The 18,799-nt window shown below is 40.7% G+C and overlaps 1 protein-coding gene across 10 annotated transcripts in view; it reads right to left on the bottom strand.

The window, feature by feature from the left end:
• Positions 1-1,886: 1,886 nt before the first annotated feature.
• The window catches only part of arhgap33 (Rho GTPase activating protein 33), a 43,614-nt gene continuing 26,701 nt past the window's right edge, over positions 1,887-18,799 (bottom strand). For 9 of the 10 annotated variants that reach the window (XM_027171713.2, XM_027171699.2, XM_027171723.2 and 6 more), the window contains 18 exons: positions 18,707-18,799; positions 17,936-18,058; positions 16,373-16,450; positions 14,722-14,803; positions 14,570-14,635; positions 12,228-12,377; positions 12,038-12,140; positions 11,042-11,186; positions 10,827-10,909; positions 10,467-10,574; positions 10,016-10,161; positions 8,526-8,682; positions 8,304-8,443; positions 7,681-7,755; positions 6,735-7,471; positions 6,393-6,573; positions 5,760-6,118; positions 1,887-5,625 (listed from right to left, as the gene is read on the bottom strand). In XM_027171713.2, coding sequence (XP_027027514.2) covers positions 3,274-5,625; positions 5,760-6,118; positions 6,393-6,573; positions 6,735-7,471; positions 7,681-7,755; positions 8,304-8,443; positions 8,526-8,682; positions 10,016-10,161; positions 10,467-10,574; positions 10,827-10,909; positions 11,042-11,186; positions 12,038-12,140; positions 12,228-12,377; positions 14,570-14,635; positions 14,722-14,803; positions 16,373-16,450; positions 17,936-18,058; positions 18,707-18,799 — 5,178 coding nt within the window. In that variant the 3' untranslated portion in view covers positions 1,887-3,273. The remainder of the gene's footprint in view (positions 5,626-5,759; positions 6,119-6,392; positions 6,574-6,734; positions 7,472-7,680; positions 7,756-8,303; positions 8,444-8,525; positions 8,683-10,015; positions 10,162-10,466; positions 10,575-10,826; positions 10,910-11,041; positions 11,187-12,037; positions 12,141-12,227; positions 12,378-14,569; positions 14,636-14,721; positions 14,804-16,372; positions 16,451-17,935; positions 18,059-18,706) is intronic. The other variant, XM_027171707.2, reaches the window with a different exon arrangement.

Below are 18,799 nucleotides of genomic sequence, written 5' to 3' on the forward strand. Positions count from 1 at the left end.
TTTCACTAGAATCTGAGGCTCTGTGTGTGTAAGGAATATGTCATGCTGTCTTTTTAAATTATATTTTCTCCTCCATGACTAACAATAACAAATAATTATTCAGACTTACTCAAAGTGCATCTTAGGCGTGTGTCATGAGTTTCAGAACTATCAACACAATGGATCTATAATCCCTTCCCTTTATGACAAAAATGTCGTAGGTTCAAAGCATAGTGGTAACATTTCAAACCAATAGAATAAAATAAGGTATACAACACAACATGGTGTTATGACACTCCAAACTTGATTATTTTCCAGTTAAAATACACCACAATTTTTTTTATTCTTGTATCACAGAAATTCCACTATTATTATATTATAATATCAACTATTACATTTCAAGACAAGGAGCAACATTTACTGATTAACTCCAAGTTGAAATGTGGAATGTCCATGAGGCAGACAAGTTAGTTCCTGTTATCACTTTCTAGCAATTGTAAAAAAAAATGTTTCCTCAAGCCTCATTTTTCCTATATCTTGAAGTTAATAAGAAAAATGTAACTTGACCCATAAGTCCCCTGTCCACTTTCCCCTGATGGTCAACATACTGTTACATAGTGCTCACATTGAAGACTTAAAACATTCTATAAATATTAAATAAAATAAATCTCCGTACAGAAAGCATCACTGTCAAATGTTTTTACATTAGAGAGCTGTTATAGAAAATCCCTCAATACCATCTAGCCATTCAGACTTTAGTATTCAAAAAGCATTGTTCTAAAAACAAAATCACACAATTTATATGACTGATGCATCCATTTTTTTTTATTCACACATTGGTAAATATTACAAAACATGGTGAACTGCCTTTTGCAAAGTGCTACAAGGCAAAAAAGAGATCACTGAACAGGATGTTTAGGTTTAAAGCACATAAACCAACACACACATGCGCGCGCACACACGCCTACTGAAATACATAACATTTGGAGTAAAGAGTTACTAGGTTGTAGGAAATCTTTCCCTTGTACGTCAGTCACTGCATAGTTATGGATAAAAAAGACAAAAGAGCCCTCCCATACTCCCTCACTCACTCCCTCCCTCACTCACGCCCTCACTCACGCCCTCACTCACGCCCTCACTCACGCCCTCACTCACGCCCTCACTCACGCCCTCACTCACGCCCTCACTCACACCCTCACTCACGCCCTCACTCACGCCCTCACTCACACCCTCACTCACACCCTCACTCACACCCTCACTCACACCCTCACTCACACCCTCACTCACACCCTCACTCACACCCTCACTCACACCCTCACTCACACCCTCACTCATGCTACCCTATAGACTTCAATAGAGTTGCTCAATCCTGAGCAACAAACAAAAAATTAAAAATGTGCAATGTATTCACCTTAAACATTTAGGGCCAGCTATTTAAGGACACCAGACATACTGCTAACAAGAAAGAAGCAATTAAAGGCTCGTGTATCCCTATTAACACTGACTCAAGAGGTAATGTTCAAGTCTCGGCACGTTACGAAACAAGTGCTCAAGGAAAGGCATCCGTTGCTAGGAAACCACTGCAGGTGTTATCCCAGTTCCACCCTAAAAGGTGTATAACAACATTTCTGGAGAGCTACCCTCATACTAAACACAACCTAAACGGCCAGAACACCCAAATCCATTCAGTTGGGAACTTTTCAGGTGTGATTTAAATTAAGGGTAGCTCACAAGAAGCTTACTTAACCTAAGGAATCCTCACATTGTCATATTGCATTACAATAGTGTTGAGCTGCCCAACCCTGTTTCTGCTGAACTTTGGCAGTATGCAGGGACTACCTAATAAACTTGGCTCCAATATTTAAACAAATCTTGAGGGGAAGGTGGACAAGTGTGTTAGTGTCAGAACTAAATTGTATAAGTAAAAACTTGATAAATTATTCACACTTTTTTTTGTGATATAATCATTAAATCATTAAGCGAACACATCTGTGAGAACTTTTTAACAATTCCTCAGATTTGGAAAGACAACAGATTCAACAGGCATCACAACCGGACAAACATTGCCCATCAAAAATTTGTAGACATTAATAATGAATCAAATATTTAATTATATGTCAAAACAGTCTTTACTAAACAGTCTGTTTTTCCAGATATTTTTAAAGTTGCTCTGCCATGACTCAAACCTTTCCGCCCAACTCGTCCCAGAGCAGCTAGATTGAATTAAGGTTAGGTGACTGGGCAGGTTTCATTGCACAAAGCACATCCTCCAAAAACTAATAATAATAATAATAATAATAATAATAATAATAATAATTATAACAACAATAATAATAATAACAAAGATGTCCTAAAACCTTTGATGGGCCATGCAGCAAAAACTATGGTGCAACTTATTGTTATGAGGAAACCTCTGTATTTACCATTAATGTAATGACTGATCTATTGATTAACACATTGGTTGACATTTCAGCTATTAAATCCCATATCCAGTGCTCATGGTTATATGTGCAGTACCTTCCACAAACATGGACACATGCGAGTACACACACATTAAGTACATGGCAGTGTTTCCTTCATGAACGTTTCATAGGACATAGACGACTATTGTGACACAAGCATCCATACACAAATGAAAACGCATGCCCTTTATCTCGCTTTCTCCCCCCCACACACAGCAATGACTTAAAACTATAAAAAACATTCCTATTTCTTTGTGATCTTTGAAATAGAAAAAACCTTCAATTCTCTTTGTAATGAAGTTAAATTATAGTTAAAAAGCACTAAAAATGAAAATGTCAGACTGCTACAAACAGAAAAATACTGAGGCAAAATAAAACAAAATGTGCTTCTTTAGAACCAGCCAGCAGCATAAAGTTTAAATCAAATTATTTTAGCATTTAAAAAAAAGAAATACCAAGCTTATTTCCCTGTACACCACTTTCTGTCCTGTCACCTAGTGTTCTGGCAATAAACTTAAACCCAGAATGTACCTAAAGCAAAAATACACCACCATGCATAATACCTGATACTCCCTTCAGTGGGACAGCAGCCATACAACTCTCTGATGCCCTCTGCTGGACAACACAGTGTCTACTGGAATGTTTACATATCTAAGTCACTATATGGTTCACTTCTTTGATTTTTCCTAACCATCATGCCCTACCCTCTCTGTTTACTTCTCTTTTCTTTACTTTTAAAGTCCAGCACAGCATGGGGTTATTTTAGGACATTCCTCCCAAAGGACTTCACTTCCAGTCCAAATAAAGTTTAGCCTTGCCATTGGTATGTGCTTTAACAGTAACTGCGAGTCTGGCCCTCTGTGTGAATAGACCAGTTGGGACCAGACAGACTGCCCTGGCGGTTCAAGTCTCTCTGGTTCCGAAGTCCCGGAGGTCGAAGAGCAGGATCCAGGATCACATCCCTCCTGGGAGCATTGGGATAGGGGGGGAGAACTTGGCCTGCCTGGAATGGGTACTGGTTATATGGATTAACTTCCATTTGAGACCCATATCCTCTTGGTGTGCTTAGAGACAAGTTTGAAAAGGCCACCAAAGGAGGAGTAGAGGAATGGGGTGTGTCTGGGTGAGCTTGAACAATATGACTGGTGGGATCCTGACAGTGAGGTCTTGTTGGGTATGGGTTTGGTGTTGTGCTTTCTCCCTGGGGAGTTGGGATAAAGTCTTGGCTTCTGTAAAACTTAAGAACTTGGTCACCAGATGGCATAACATCAAAGGCTTGTCTATACTGGCCACTGGAAGAACGACGCATGGGATCTTGCCGTTGAAAAGCCCCAGAGCCTTCTCGTGGCAGACCCTGGCTCTCAAAATGACCCCGAGAAGATCCAGGGTTGTAAGCAGGTGGTGGGCGCTTATGATGTTGGCTGGGGTACGGGTTAGGGGGGTACTCAACATGGGGAGAGGAAGATGCTGAAGATGAAGCGGCAACATTTTGACCCTCTCTTTCGTCCTCTGCAAGCTTCTCAATCAGAAGCGAAGCAATGTCCTTCCCGGTCATTGTCTGATTTGGCTCCGAGCTTGAGCTTTGCAAGTCAGAGTGGCTGCAAAAGTGCGTTGTATCAGAGGCTGTATGTATCTCCAGTGCCTTGGAATCTGATGCACCATCGTTTTGAGAAGGCCTTTCAAAACTAGTGCACTCTTGATCTAGAGATTTGTGTGTGGACTGCTGCTCATCCTCTATAGAGGGAGGGTGTGTGACAGGTTCACACTGTTGGTGGGCATCTCCGTCCAAGTCTGTGGTGGCCCAAGTCTTAGCGTTCGTTCCAGCCCCTGAAGGGCTGGTGAAAGGGTAGTTCACATAAATGGGTTCATCTTTGGATGGTTGGTGAAATGTTTGTATCTGGGAGGTTTGGGATGAATGGGCCTGCGATTTTGGCATGGAAGGCTGAAGGTGGCTCAGTGGTTCCTCCTCTTGCCCAGAAGTCTCAAAATAGCGATAGCACACCTTCCCATTTTCAAAGTATGGATGTAGCTGGGAGGTACTAAGATTGGAGGAGGGTGAGCGCATGGAACATTGCAGGTTACGTTGGTGCACAGACAGAGGCACCATTCCCCCAGATGAGCCCAAGCAAGAGGCAGCAGGGATGGGGTGCAGCTCGCTGCGGGTCAGCCTGACTGAGGAGGAGGTCTGACGCTGCAGCCGAGGGTGACCACGAGGACCTGGGGGGTTGTGAGAATGACGTTGAGAATGAGAGAAGGAGGAGGAGTGCGAGTGAGCTGCAGTCCATGCACGTGTAGTTTCAGAGGACCAAAGCTGAGAAGCACAGGTAGACCCTTGCACATGTGAGTAGGGGGGTGGGTGATGACCCCTAGACTGGGGCCTTTGATTGGCTGCCTCTGAAAGCCTGTAGTTTCCATCCACATCTAACCTCATGTTCTGGTAACTATGTTGGGAGTAACTAGGTGGATGATCAGGTCCACTAATCTCATAGTATAAATTTTCCATGTTGGAGGAATCTTCGGAAGATGAAAATGCCGGTCGGATATGAGATACCTGTGCCAGCTGTTGCTGCATGAGAGGGTGAGCAGTTGTCACAACCTGTGCCGCCTGGTTGGCCAATCTGGCTGCATGGTAGCGAGACCGTGCATCAGATGTGTTGCTAATGCGCTCAGAAAAAGCTCTTGAAAGGGGTGGGTTGCCTTGAGCTGGTCCCACCATGCGTCGGATGCGACCAGCATCCAGGGAGCGACGCATGAAGTCATGTCGATCAGCCTTGGGGATTGGGGGCCTTGGTGGGGCAGAATCCAGTGGCCTAGGGGGCACTTTGGGGCGTGTGGGCTGGAAGGCATGTAAGTGGGCCAAAGGGGAGCTCTCTGACCTGGAATGCAGTAACTGGGAATGAGCCTGGTTGAGGGATTTGGACTCAGAGCCTGGCATCTGTTGCTGGAGGTGTGGAGCAGAGAACTGCCGGCCATATGCTGGGGGTTTCCTCTGTGAAGTTACCTCACTAGCAGGAGGTGGACTGGATTTAGGAGTCTGATTTGTAGTTGCAGGAATCTGTGGCTTCTGGTTGTATACCGGGCTTGGAGTTTTCTCATTGTCCCCAGAGGAACTACTAGCAGACAGCTCACTGTTAGATGTTCCAGAGTCAGAAACTGAGGCATCAGAGGAGAGCGTACCCATGTCCTGAAAAGCAAAGAATCAATGCATTGAAGAAACAGTCTGGTACAGCTGCATTCGATGTATCACTGAATTTTAAGACTACTAAAGCATATATAAAAGAATCTACAAACCACACACACAAGCCCACGCAAACACACCTGGCCTGGAGGTGATCTTGGCTCCTCTTCCTGTGCCAATTCTGTAGTCTTTTCAGGAGCGCTAACTTCACCACCACCCTCAGACATCCACACAGACAGGGGACGCACAGTAGAGTACAGCTGGTCTGAATCAGAGGAGAGAATAGCCCCTGCATCAGCAGACAGGGACCTTTGGAAACGGGTGTCAGCATCCGGGGGAGTCCCGGCCTGACGGGGACGATAGGGAGGAGAGGCACCTTGCCGAAGTGCTTTGTTGGCACTTTCAGTCAGTGCTAGCGCCATAAGGCGTGCTGGATTTTTAGGAGGGGGAGGGGGAGGCTTTTGGGAGGGCAGGGGAGCACCAGTAGGACCAATAATACCTGAGAGAGCAGAGAGTTGCACATAGAGTTTAGCAGTTAGAAATCCAAAGATAATAAGCAAAGGCAAATACTGGCAATTGTCCTTGATTAATCAAAAGCTTATATTTCAGAGAATCAATAATAAACTTGTTGGGTTTATATATACAAATCATAGATTCAGCTGCCTTGCAAAGGAAAATAAAACAAACTTGAATAAATATCTACATATTTCACCTCAAACAACTAGGTATGAAGCCTGAGTTGAGACACAGAGACAGAATGACTGTATACTCACTGGAGCCTCTGATCTTAACCTCATGGCCAAACTTGCTGCTTAGCTCCTGTTGGCAGCTCTCTGTAAGCTGGAAGTCACAAGACTTCAGCAGCATAGATATCATTTGGGGTGGCTGGGAGGGCCCACCGCCTAGGTTCCCAGACTGCAATTCGCCAGCTCGCCCCCCAATCATTTCCAGCACCTGGAAGGTAATGAGACTTATAACTATTGCATGTTCATATGAAGGCAAAGACAAAACAAAATTGATTTGAAGTCTATGTAATGCCAATATTATACAATATCAAAAGTAAAATATTTTAATAAAATTAATTAATTACACAATTCTTTATGAGTTAAATTTACCTTGGCAGGCACACTGATAGCAATGGGGTCAGATATGTCCAGTGGAGGTGACTTTGGTGCTTTCGGTGAAAGGGCATGCACAACCTTTTTTGTAAATGAGCGCCGTTCCTGTGGCGGTTGAGTGGAAGGTACAGGAGCTGGTGGGGCAGTAGGCTGGCTTTGGGAAGGACTAAGGTTGGGATCTCCAGACTGTGTGGTGCTGGAGGCAGGGGTATTAAGAGCAGGAGGTCTATGCTGACAGAACACCTGCTGGGTTGGGGCAGCTGCGGCCAAAATCAGACTCCGACGTGCCGCTGCTTCTGACTGGTTGAGCACAGAGTCTGGGTCTTCTGTGATTGAACGCTGACTTCCAGAACGGGCATGTGCTTGGCGACTCAGACAACGGTAGGGAGGAGGCGTAGCTACAGATGGTGATTCCCTATCACCAGGGGCAACGGTTCCTATCGGCCCCTCATCTGGAAAGGTGGGGCTAAAGTCAACCATGTCCTCAGCCATCCAGGATGTGGCAGGGTCCTGTGAGAAATCAGGCAGCATGTAGACTCCCTCCTCATCATCTTCCTCATCTTCCTCATCATTACCTTCTCGGGCCTCGTCAGGCAGCAAGCTGTCGTATGAGCGACTGGGTGGGATTTTCGATGGAACTGGATGAGACAAAAGCTGAGGGTCCATGGAGGCAGCCAGAGAAAGACCATCGCTACTGGAGCGAGGTCTTCGTAAGCGCTGCAGCTTCCCCGGACCTGATAATAAGAGACAGCATGTAACAAATTAATCTTTAACACACTGTTCTGAACACAGAGTACTTTCCCTGGTCCAGTCTATGATGACCGTAACAACCAGAGAATAATGTATTTACAAACTAGATCAGAAGCTTTAATACATTTTTCAGGCAAATTACCTCTTTGAGACAATGAACCTCATTGTACTGTATGTGACAAGTTGTTCTTACCTGCTCCACTCTGTTGCGAAGAAAGAGACTCCTCGCTCTTTGCTGACCGCAGAGTGACACTGTCCACTCTGCAACCTAAAGCACGACACAACCAAAGACATAGTAATGATTCTCGGTCAACACCGATATGCTCACATATGTATAAATATTATGGCCCTGTGTTCATTTCCAAGGATACGCAACTATACCAAGGTATTTCTCATTTGCATGTCCTATTACGCCAGATATACGTTAGCAAATTCCACTTATATGACTGATTAAGTGATATTTATACTTCTGTTCCTCTAAGTTGGTTACCAAGTGAGACATCCTCATAACCTTTTTCCTATTTGATTTGTTGTTTAAATCTCACAACACTGAATCCTTTTTTGACTAATAACTACTATGTGGCACTGAATTTGCAGTTTCATGTTTTCTGGAACAGTCTGAACCTGGGTTATGGATCTATACAGGTACACTGTATACAACAGAACAACAATAGAAAATACTGTATAACAACAGAAAACATTTAATTCTATAATAACCAACTTATAATGCACGCTTAGAATCTTAATGTAAGATAGTTTCCATCGGACAGACGATCGCCATGGATCTCCCTTAAAGTAATCTGGACTATTTTCTACCTGCGTGAGAGGTGGAGGGCTGGAAAAGTGAGGTGATCCGGATGGGTTTACGACGGCCTGATCCTGCAGGCTTCCCAATAGCAAAAAACGTCTTCCAGCTCCCTCCAGCTGCCTTCCGTACCTTTGGTCCTCTTTTTCTTCTAGACAGAGAGAAAGATTTTCCTTACATGTTGTCACCGAGTAGTAGCTGCAAACATTTTATTTTTGTTCATACAGCCCAACCTGTGAGTAGGGAGGTCCAGCACAGTGTGGAAGCGATCCTGTAGTGGGTGAGTAGATCCTTGTAGGAGCAGAGGAGCCTGGGAACGAGCCTGGGCCTCCTCCAGAGATAGCAGTCTAGTGGATACAAATGACTTGGGCCTGGTCAGGGACTGTCGAGCTACAGAGAAACAGAGAGGATTGGGAGTCAGTGCCAAAGTAGAGAGTCAGCAGGCTGGGAGTAGCAACAACTGTAATGCCAGCTGTAAATGAAGCTGATTTCATCCTTGAAAGGATAAGGAGCCATAAAGGAAAGGAGCCATAGGGAAGCCTTGAAAAGTGAGGACATGTCAGGACGATCACATCCTGATTCCGTACGACAGCACAAAAGTCTGTAAGAGCTTTTCAACATGGCGAGCAGACGTACAAAACAGAGTTACCTAACCTGGATACTCAGAAATTACACTCAAAGCTTAGCAAAACACTGAACATCAGCACAACAATTCTGCTTGCTATAGCTCACATAGAGAAAGCAAAGTACTTCGAAACAATATGCTATAAAGCCTAGATTGAATTTTTTTACATCGATTAAAAAAATTGCATAAATAAGCAAAGCTGACAAACAAAGCACAAGTTAACTGAAATTAAATGATTTACCTTCCTCGTTTGTCTCAAAAACACCAATACTGAACACTGACCCACACAATATCCTCACTGATTTCTGAAATAAAACATCTTAATACCGAAAACTATACCTAGAAATTATAACATAAAAACGACAAGATGACTAAAGCCAAATACTATAAATTGGTTAAAATGAATGAATTTATTCATCTTTTTTGTTGCTTTATTAGACTGTACAAACATGGATTGATGGATTCTTTACAAAAATATTTATGCAATGTCTGGATCTCTTTGGGCATAAACAAACTAACAAAAAAACATCATATCCTTCACACTAAAGCCAGGCAGAACTAGAAAATTATGCACTCTGTACACTATAAAGCAAATACAGCAATCTGGGTATCTGAGGCATCATTATGGCCAATGAGTCCAAGCTTTGGTAAGTTTTATATGACAGAAAAACGGCGCTGGTCTGCATCAATGTCAGGAAAGGTGGGGCCAGGATCTGGAGCTTCCCCACGTGCTTCCTGCAGACTAACCAACCGTGATCTTGGAGGCCGGCGTGGGATCTTGCGCTCTGTGAATCCTGCTGTTATAGAAACACACATGCTACAAACTTCATGTTTCACCATATACTACCACAAACACAGCTCAACTTCTATGTACTGCATTCACTGGTAATTTAAAAGAAGTCAATTTGTCATGGTTTAAAAATAAGCAGCAAAGATATGATGTTTCCAGATGTTTTCCTACTGAAAGTTCTCATGTGCTACATGAAAAGGTGTGTGTGGCAGACTGGTAAAACCAATAACTTTTAGCAAATCTTGACTTTCTGCATTAACATAAAAAAAAAGAGGGCTGAGTTCTATTATGGTGAAGGAGAAACGTACCTGCGGTAAACCGTCCCACTGATGTAAACGAATCACTGAAGAGCACCTCTACATTGGTGAGTAAGAACTCCACCACCACTGACTGGATGCGCACCTCTTTAAATGGGTCAGCACCGTTGAGCCCCGCTGATTCGATCTCCTTCGATCTAGTACACACAACCAGCAGTACATTGTGTATTTTATGGGTGTTCCTTACAGACCCATTTCTGAAAATATTAAGCCCACTCCAAATACCACAGACTATAGGGTGAATAAAATAATCATAAACTGATGACTTTTGCATTGTCTTTATATTAGAATTTATGTTTTCGTCCTAATAATACTGTATTTCTATAGTGTTTTATTTGTACATCAGCAGGAGAAAATTAAAAGTCAGAATTTTACTTGATTGATTCAACATTCCATAATATACGAAGGTGGATGCAAAAATTGTTGAATGTTTATTGGTTACCTGAGCAGGTTTGGAGCCCAGACGATGGCCAGGTTCTTAATGTGCATGTTGGTCTCTTCACTGAAGGTGGCTAGACGGGCCAGGTGCTTAATGAGGTACTCTAACGTCCTGAGAGACGCACAAGTCATTATCACCATCATCATGGCAGAGTGTTTAAAATAATCAAACTTATTTTCATGATTAGCTTCTAAACTAAATCTCCTTAGGAAATAATTATGCAACTCAAAATCTTAACTGTATAAAATAAAATTGTAGTGAAGAATATACATTTCTTAAATCTACACTTAAAATAGTCATGATCACACAACAGAATTATACATTTCACACCAGCGGCTCTACATTTCAGCCCTAGCAATCTACCTGTAGTGAGGTGGAGGAAGCTGCTGGATGACATCGTGCACTTTCACCATGCGTTCATCCTCGGTCATCTCCCCCATGCAATCCTACAAACCCGAATCCACACAGATACACATGAACTGAGGACCAGCTTACTCCATTAGCAATTAAACAAACCAGACAGAACGCTTGAACAGCACTGAGATAATGAGTTATTGAAAAATGGAATGTAAACCCACAGCAAACTTGTCATAGAGCTGGTAGGTGAGAAGCGGATTGGGCAGTTCTCTGAAGTAGAGCTTGCAGAGGGATCCTACACAGTGAATGTCCTGCATGTACACATCTTTCGTCAGGTCTGGAACATTCTCACTGTCAAATTCGTGCCTGGAAATCATCATCATCGAAAAAAAAGTGGAAGAGGTCATTAAGAGTTAACTTTTGGAAATAATATCCCCTAATCAAAATAGAGCATATGCAGTGTGGGGAATGAGACTGAACCATTTTAATCATGACATTAATTTATAGCCTTGTAACTCATTAAGTAGGTGACCCATAACATGCATATATATGTGTATATATCTATATATCTATATTTCTATAGATATATACATATACACACACACACATACACACACAGGCACACACACACACACGCACACACGAGTGAGTGTTGTCTAATAATGACGTTAAATTTATCACCAGACATGAATCTTCAATGTCTCTTGACCCGACTATTCACTCTCTACTCAACAATCCATCTAGTTCCATTAGCTACAATCCAGGTCATTTCATGTGTTCATTTTAGGTCATTTAAACCTTTTAAAAGTTTGTCCATTGTCATCATTATAGTGTGTGTAAGTGTGCACACTGTTTTGATTATGCAGTGGTGGAGCTTCATGGACCTTTGATCATTAACTAAATTTGTTAGGTTTGACTGTCAAATGAGAAATGTGTGCCATTTGTTGTTTTAAAAAAAAATTACACATAGCTTATAAACAGCTTTTATCTAAATCAGGCTCCTTATGCATGGCTCCTTGATGTGATCTTTGCAGGCAGATAGCCAAGGTCAGCTTATAAAATAGCCTAAATAAAAACATTTTGATAAAATATAGTTTTGTTTTCAAAAAGCAATGATGTCAAATTATATTGCCAAAAAAAAAAAAAAAACACCTAATGCTATAAAATAATACAATTTCTGTCAAGAGTTCAGCTGCAGTGATGACAGACAGACACACCTCAGTTTCTGGATGTTGGATGAAATCCCAGAATGCCTGTAGATGCCATCTACTATGCCGTGCTTCTCAATAAACTCTGAGCAGCTTTTTAGGACCTGCGGAACTAACATTACAAACACAAACAAGTCTAACTATAACAACAACCTGAGTGATGTGTAAAGTAATATTTAAAGACTGTGTGTCTCTATACCATCGTGTTCGGAGTTGAGAAGGTGTTCTCCTAGGTCACAGCCGAAGACCCGTTCCTTCAGGATGCCCCTCTGCTTCAGCTTCTGCTTGCTGGGTCTGGATTTCATGAAGGCTCGAAGGAAACCCATAAGCTTGCCGTGCTTCTTAGAAACTGCCACAAGGGGGAGACAAAGAAATAATAATAAATAAAAAAACCTACACACCTTTTGCTTTATAGCTCACTAGTGTGTAATGACAAGTGACGAAGAAGAGATGGCTGACTGCTGGCGATTTCAAAACATGCATAATGTTAGTGTTAGAAGATGCTTGTATGTGCAGTGTGTATAAACATGATGCCATCGTTACACACCTGATAGATACTGATACCACAAATGTAGTGTTAATTCAGGTCAGAATTTGTAGTTAAGGTGTTTGCAAAGCATGATTAAAAATATTTCATCCTAAAATGGAACAGTAAATTAAAACCCTTTCATGTAGTGTTTGCCAGCCCCCTGCTTGTTAACAGCATTTTTGGGTGAAGAATCCCATAGAGGTAGTGTGAGTGAGTGAGTGAGTGAGTGAGTGAGTGAATATCAGTGAAATGAAACAAACAAAAATTGCTCATTCGAACAACAGCTTCTCATTTATACAGCGAGATGCCTGAGCAGAGGGAAACAGTCACGACGTTTCATAATGGTTGATGCCTACTCCACTCGGCCGCCCACTCCAGCTCGACCACGCAATCTGCTCGCTGTATAAATGGCTTAAATTCTAGTTACACACTTCCATTGGGTTTAAGTACAAAACAAAAAAAACGTTAGGGAAAGCCAAAGGAGAGCCTTGTTTTGCAACAGAACGAAGGAGTGTTAATTTCTACTCGAAAGGTGTTACCAGTGAGTCTTAGGAACCAAGGCTGAAAAACTGAGAGAGAAAGAGATACAGAGAAAGAAAGAAAGAAAAAAGGACAGAAGGACTAAAGATATAGCACAGTGCTCAGAGAGAAGCAATATATTGTACACGTCAATCAGAATGCCTATATACAATTGCAATGCAGTACTAAAACTGTTGTGGATGTAGTCTTAGTGTGCTACAAGACATTTTCGGTGTCAGTCAGAAAACAAGGATATGCAAGGCTGGATATACATAGGCCTGCATGCGGGGAGAGGTGGTTGTATTGGGAAATGTATTTTGGGCTCAAAATAGAGATGTTGAGCACTAAGAGATGCTGAACACTAAGAAATTTCCTTAAGACACACACACACAAAAAAAAAACATATGACACCAAAATGTCGATATATTTTAGTAATATTAAATTTTTGTAAAATATTTTTGTAAAAAAAAAAAAAAAAAAAAAAATTGTATATGTATATATATATATATGTATATATATATATATATATATATATATATATATATATATATATATATAAAAGCAATGACAATTCTTCATCTTGATTAGAGGAGATGGCCACTTGCACAAGGAAAAACCACAGATATTTGTCTTAGAAGCTTTACTCATGCACATCCATGCTGTGAGGGTGAGATTAAAACAAGCTCAAACAAACAATTTATTATGTACTGAGTAAAGTTAAGATTAAGTAGAGTTAAGTTATGAGTTAAGTTTATGTTTATCTAATAAAAAAAAAATCTTAAACACAACCCTGGCCGGAAAAACTCCAAAAACGTTCGTTGTTCTCTATAACGGCTCAGAATCTTTGTGAAGAAACATTTGCATTGGTTTCCTATACTTTTTTCCGTTGCCACAGTTGTTTATTGTTTTCTGTTAATACCCTGCTAGAGTGCATTTGCATGTGTTATCAAATTTGGTTTTCTGTTACGTTTGTTGTGCATCTCTTGGACATGGTATATGATAAACAGTACTTGTGCGTATAGTCAATGGGTCTTATTGGATCGTCGAGCTTTGTGTGAAATTAATCAGTAATCTCTATCCTGGCACTTTATGTTGGAGGTGGGAGGAAACCAAAGAACCCAGAGGAAACCCTTGTGGTCACAGGAAGTACATGTGAAACTCCACACAGACTATAATCCAAGTTCAGGAGAGAAATCAGGGACCTTGGAGCTTTGGGGCAACACTACACGCAGTCCTAAATGTCTTTTAGTGTCTTCTTCTTTATGCGAATGACTAAAGGCTTGAGCAGATACAGGTATGGCCACATAAAGGTACATAACATTATTTTCATGCATGATTAACAATTTGCCTGTGAATGTAGAAAAAATGTGGGAAAAAAACGTTTTTGGTGCTAATGATCACAAGGTCACAAAAGCACTATTCAGTTTGCCAAGCAAAAAGCGAAATCTTGCAATAGATTCTCCCAGAAATAAAGTAATGTATGGAACGCTTACCTGATGTGGGAGAAGACGGACCAGGCACACTGGCGACTCCAGGTCTAGAGCTGCCTCCATCGCACTCTATAATAATAAAGACATTTAGTAAGTCTGAACAAATCATAGCACGTACAAAGATAGATGGATGAATGAAGAATGGTGAGCAGTACCCATCTTGGCAGCGGGAGTGCTGACAGACTGGGGCATTTTCTCATTGATCAGCTCGACACACTCGCTGGGAAAAAAGCCAACCTGTGGGATAAAAAAAAAAAAAAAAAAAACACGATCGAATCAGGAGCTGATACCACTTATTGGAACACTTAATAGTGTAAATATACTTAGATTAACAATGCATGAAGTGTGGTGGGGGATCAAACTGTACGGCTGATGGTTTGCTGTTTATTTATTTAGCATTTACATTAAAAGCTTCAGCTTAGAGACTTGAGACAAGTGCACTCAGACAAGTGCTTACTGACTTAGATCTGGAGCATTTTTGCAAGAAAGAGTGGACTTAAATAACAATTCAAGAAGCTATCAGATTGTGAAGGGACCTCCTGTACACGGTCTGGTATCTGACCGATGCTGATCATCATCTTCTGATGGCATTCCTTTTTGTTGACCTGGATTTGTGCATTTCTTCATATTTAAGTGACTAACAGAGCAGGTTTTATACTAACATAACTTAAATGTAACTCAACTAGAGCCCCAGTTCCAGCTGAAGAGAAGCAGTTCCAAGGCATGATACTGCCACCACCATGCTTCTCTACCTTGGTTTCATCAGACTATAACACATTCTGCCACATGGTTTTGGGGTGATTTGGGCAGATTTGTATGTTCATTTATTCATTCATTTTCTACCGCTTATCCAAACTACCTCGGGTCACGGGGAGCCTGTGCCTATCTCAGGCGTCATCGGGCATCAAGACAGGATACACCATGGACGGAGTGCCAACGCATCGCAGGGATTTGTATGTTTATTTTAATTAAAAAAAACCCTCTTCTCACCATCATACCGCAAGGCCCAGACATGTGCAGAATACGTTAGATTGTTGACACTTTCTTCTTGTCCTTCTGTAATTTTTGGCAGAACGTAATGTCCTTGGTCACGTAACCATGATACACTTTTCTATCAACATGGCCTTCACAGTGTTTCGTGTTATATCCCTTAAAAATTATTTTATATGACATTCTGTCCATGATTTATGAGCTCTTTTTAGACCACAGCTTCAATGAAACCAAGATGTCAAGAAAACGCCACAGCAACAGCTGATTCAGCTGGTTCATCAAAATCACTTTATTAATGAGCGGTATAAGGATGATTATTTTTAAAATAGTTCATTCTGAGCAGTCACATACCCAACTACTAAAAGGATGTGCACGTGTATGTAAAGTGGTAATTGTCTTTCCATTAATTAATAATAATTAAATATAAAAAATGATATAATTCTTGTTTTTTTCTTAAATCACAATTTTTTAGCAGACTTTTTTTTAAACATCCAAATATAATATAGAATTTAAAATAAAATAAAAATAATTATTAAATTACAAATTAATATTTGTATTTATTAGTAAAATTTTCTGGCGCAAACCTGTTTATACGTTAATTTTTTACAATTTTTTTTTATCTCACTTAGATCTAATCAATTATCTTAAAAGCTTATTATAATGTTGTCTAATGTGACACCTAATTATTTAAATGAAGCCATTACTATGTGAAGTTTTATACATTATAATGTCAACCACGAAGGCACACATGTTTTTGTATACTTCAAGAGTCTTCCTTTAGGTGTGATCTTAGGACATAAATGCTTTAGCTGGTACCTGAAAGCCATGTTTTCCTCTCCACCAGGTGGTCTCCTCTTTGGTTGGCATATCAATCACAGACAAAATATCACCAACCTTCAAAACCAGAGACAAAGCCTTAGTTAGAATTGTTTAGGTTACAGGTGAATGTTTGTGCTCCAGCTAAAAGAACATCTACGCACTGATAATCAAGTCGAGACTATTTGTAAACTACCAGGCCAGAATTTCTAAATCTACATGTGTGTTATAAACAAATCACACAATGAAGTCTTTCATGTGAGCTTGTCTGTATGCCTGAATGTGGAGCATGTAGACAAAACACGAGACTGAACTATCCAGCCACAACAGCTGTGAGCTGAGCCCAAACACGCTTCTCTACACGCCCGGTCCTGCCCAGAAACCCGGTCCTGTCCCTGACCCAGGAATTAAGCAACGAATAAAATTTGGTGACCATTTCTCACCAGTGAAGAGTTTTAAGCATAAGAGTAAAAGAAGGAGACAAGGAAGGATTAAACAGAAAGAAAAAGGATATAACTAGAAAAATTGCACAGGGTCTGAAGCAGAGATGATGAAAGAGAAAAAAAAAGGAAGAAGTAGAGAGAGAGAAGATAAGAGACATATTGTAATAAAAGAGTGAGTGACAAAGAGCCAGTGAAAGAGAAGAGGGAATAGAGAATAAGAAAAAGGAGAAAATGTGTGTGAGAGAGGGGGGGAAACAAGACAAAATGAGTAAACAAGAATATAATAGAGGAAGATAAATGAGAGGGAAAGAGAAGAGACAAGAGAAAAAAGAGCAAGAAAGAGAGACAGAGAGTGAGAGAGAAAGAGAGAGACTGTGTTGAAGTCACAAGAGTGAGAGCGAGAAACAGACATAAAAAAAAGGCTGATGCAGGGAGTGAAAAACAGAAAGAATGACAGAAACAAAAAAGAAAAAGAGCCAAGAAAAAAAAAAGAATGAGTCAAAAAAAAGATGGAAACGATGAAAGGAGGCAACGTGTTAGGAGAGAGGGAGTATGAGGAAAAAAAGGAGTCCTAAATGTGCCAGGTGACCCTGTTCTTTGGCCCAGAAAGAGCCACTATATAGAGCAGAGACTGGGGAGGGTACAGGAATAAAGTGGATGATGATGGTGATGACGAGAAGAAAAGAAGAGGAGGAGTGTGACAGAACAGTGTGAAAGTGAAGAATCAGGCCGAGGCACGAGCGCTAAAAAGCATCCTGCCAGGTACCTGGAAAGAAATACTGAAAAGGCAAACTTCGCTGTGTGTTTTTTTTACATGTTTTAATAACAGGACATAAAAGTTCTAAAACTATGGTTCTAACAATATTCTAAAGAGAAGCATTAAAAAAAAATCATGACAAGAATTAAGTCATTATTTTATTCTCACTCGACTCAAACGTAGATATTTCTGTTCATTTCGGTATTTTTTCTACATTCCTTCAGATATTCACGGGTAAATGAAATTCACTCTATTACATGAACTCCACCCAGTTTCCTCTTCATTCAGTTTCATTCTTGATCAATTTCGATCAAGTCTCCTCTGGATCATCTGAATCAACAGAACTGAACAGAGCACATTTACCTCAATAGAAATCTCGTCACTGGCTTGGGCTGTGTAGCGCTTGACGACGTGCGCTGCTGCGATTGCTGGGACGTTTAAAGACGCCTCTTCCTTTAGCAGAAAACGATTGCCATGATTGTCAATCTGAAAAACACACATGGCAACTTTATATATGATCTGTCTACAAGAGATGAGTTAATGGCTGTGGCACATCACCAAAAAAATTTAAAATACACTTTTAGATGTGACCATAGGTGACTTAAGATACTACAAAATTAGAGCTCTGTGGAAACAGAACATTTTAAGGACTTGATGATTAAAAAATAATTTTTAATCATCATATTTCTCTTTCTTCTCCATATCATTATATAAGGAAATGACTTGGAACTAGAAACATTTATATCCACTGATGGCGTGCGAACATGTGTGTATGTGTGTGTGTGAGAGAGAGAGTGTGTTTAAATAGCAGCTTCTCTTTTTTGTGGCTCTTTGTCCATCTTGCAGTATATGTTGTTTTTTATTTTGAAAGTTTTTAAGGCTACCTTGGCCAGGTCTTTTTAGTAAAATATATATATATTTTTTAATTACAGTGGGACTTCCTTGATAAAATAAATGTAAATAATAAAAATAGCATTAAAATATAAAAATAATAAATGACTGGGATGTATTTTTATTTGTACAACAACTTTTGCTCTTGGAGACTTGTTCCATAAAAGCTACTCTCTAACAACCTGTAAAAAAAACTATAAAACACTGCTCATGTTATTGTATAGAGCAGTGTGTTTGCCTCACCTCCATCCAGGTGAGCACAGGCCCACAGTTCAGCTTACTGTCCACGATCACGGTGAGACGGTTCAGGTACTCGGAGAGCATGGGGGTGAAGAG

The sequence above is a fragment of the Tachysurus fulvidraco genome, chromosome 25 (assembly GCF_022655615.1).
Source record: "Tachysurus fulvidraco isolate hzauxx_2018 chromosome 25, HZAU_PFXX_2.0, whole genome shotgun sequence".
NCBI classification, from domain to species: Eukaryota; Metazoa; Chordata; class Actinopteri; order Siluriformes; family Bagridae; genus Tachysurus; species Tachysurus fulvidraco.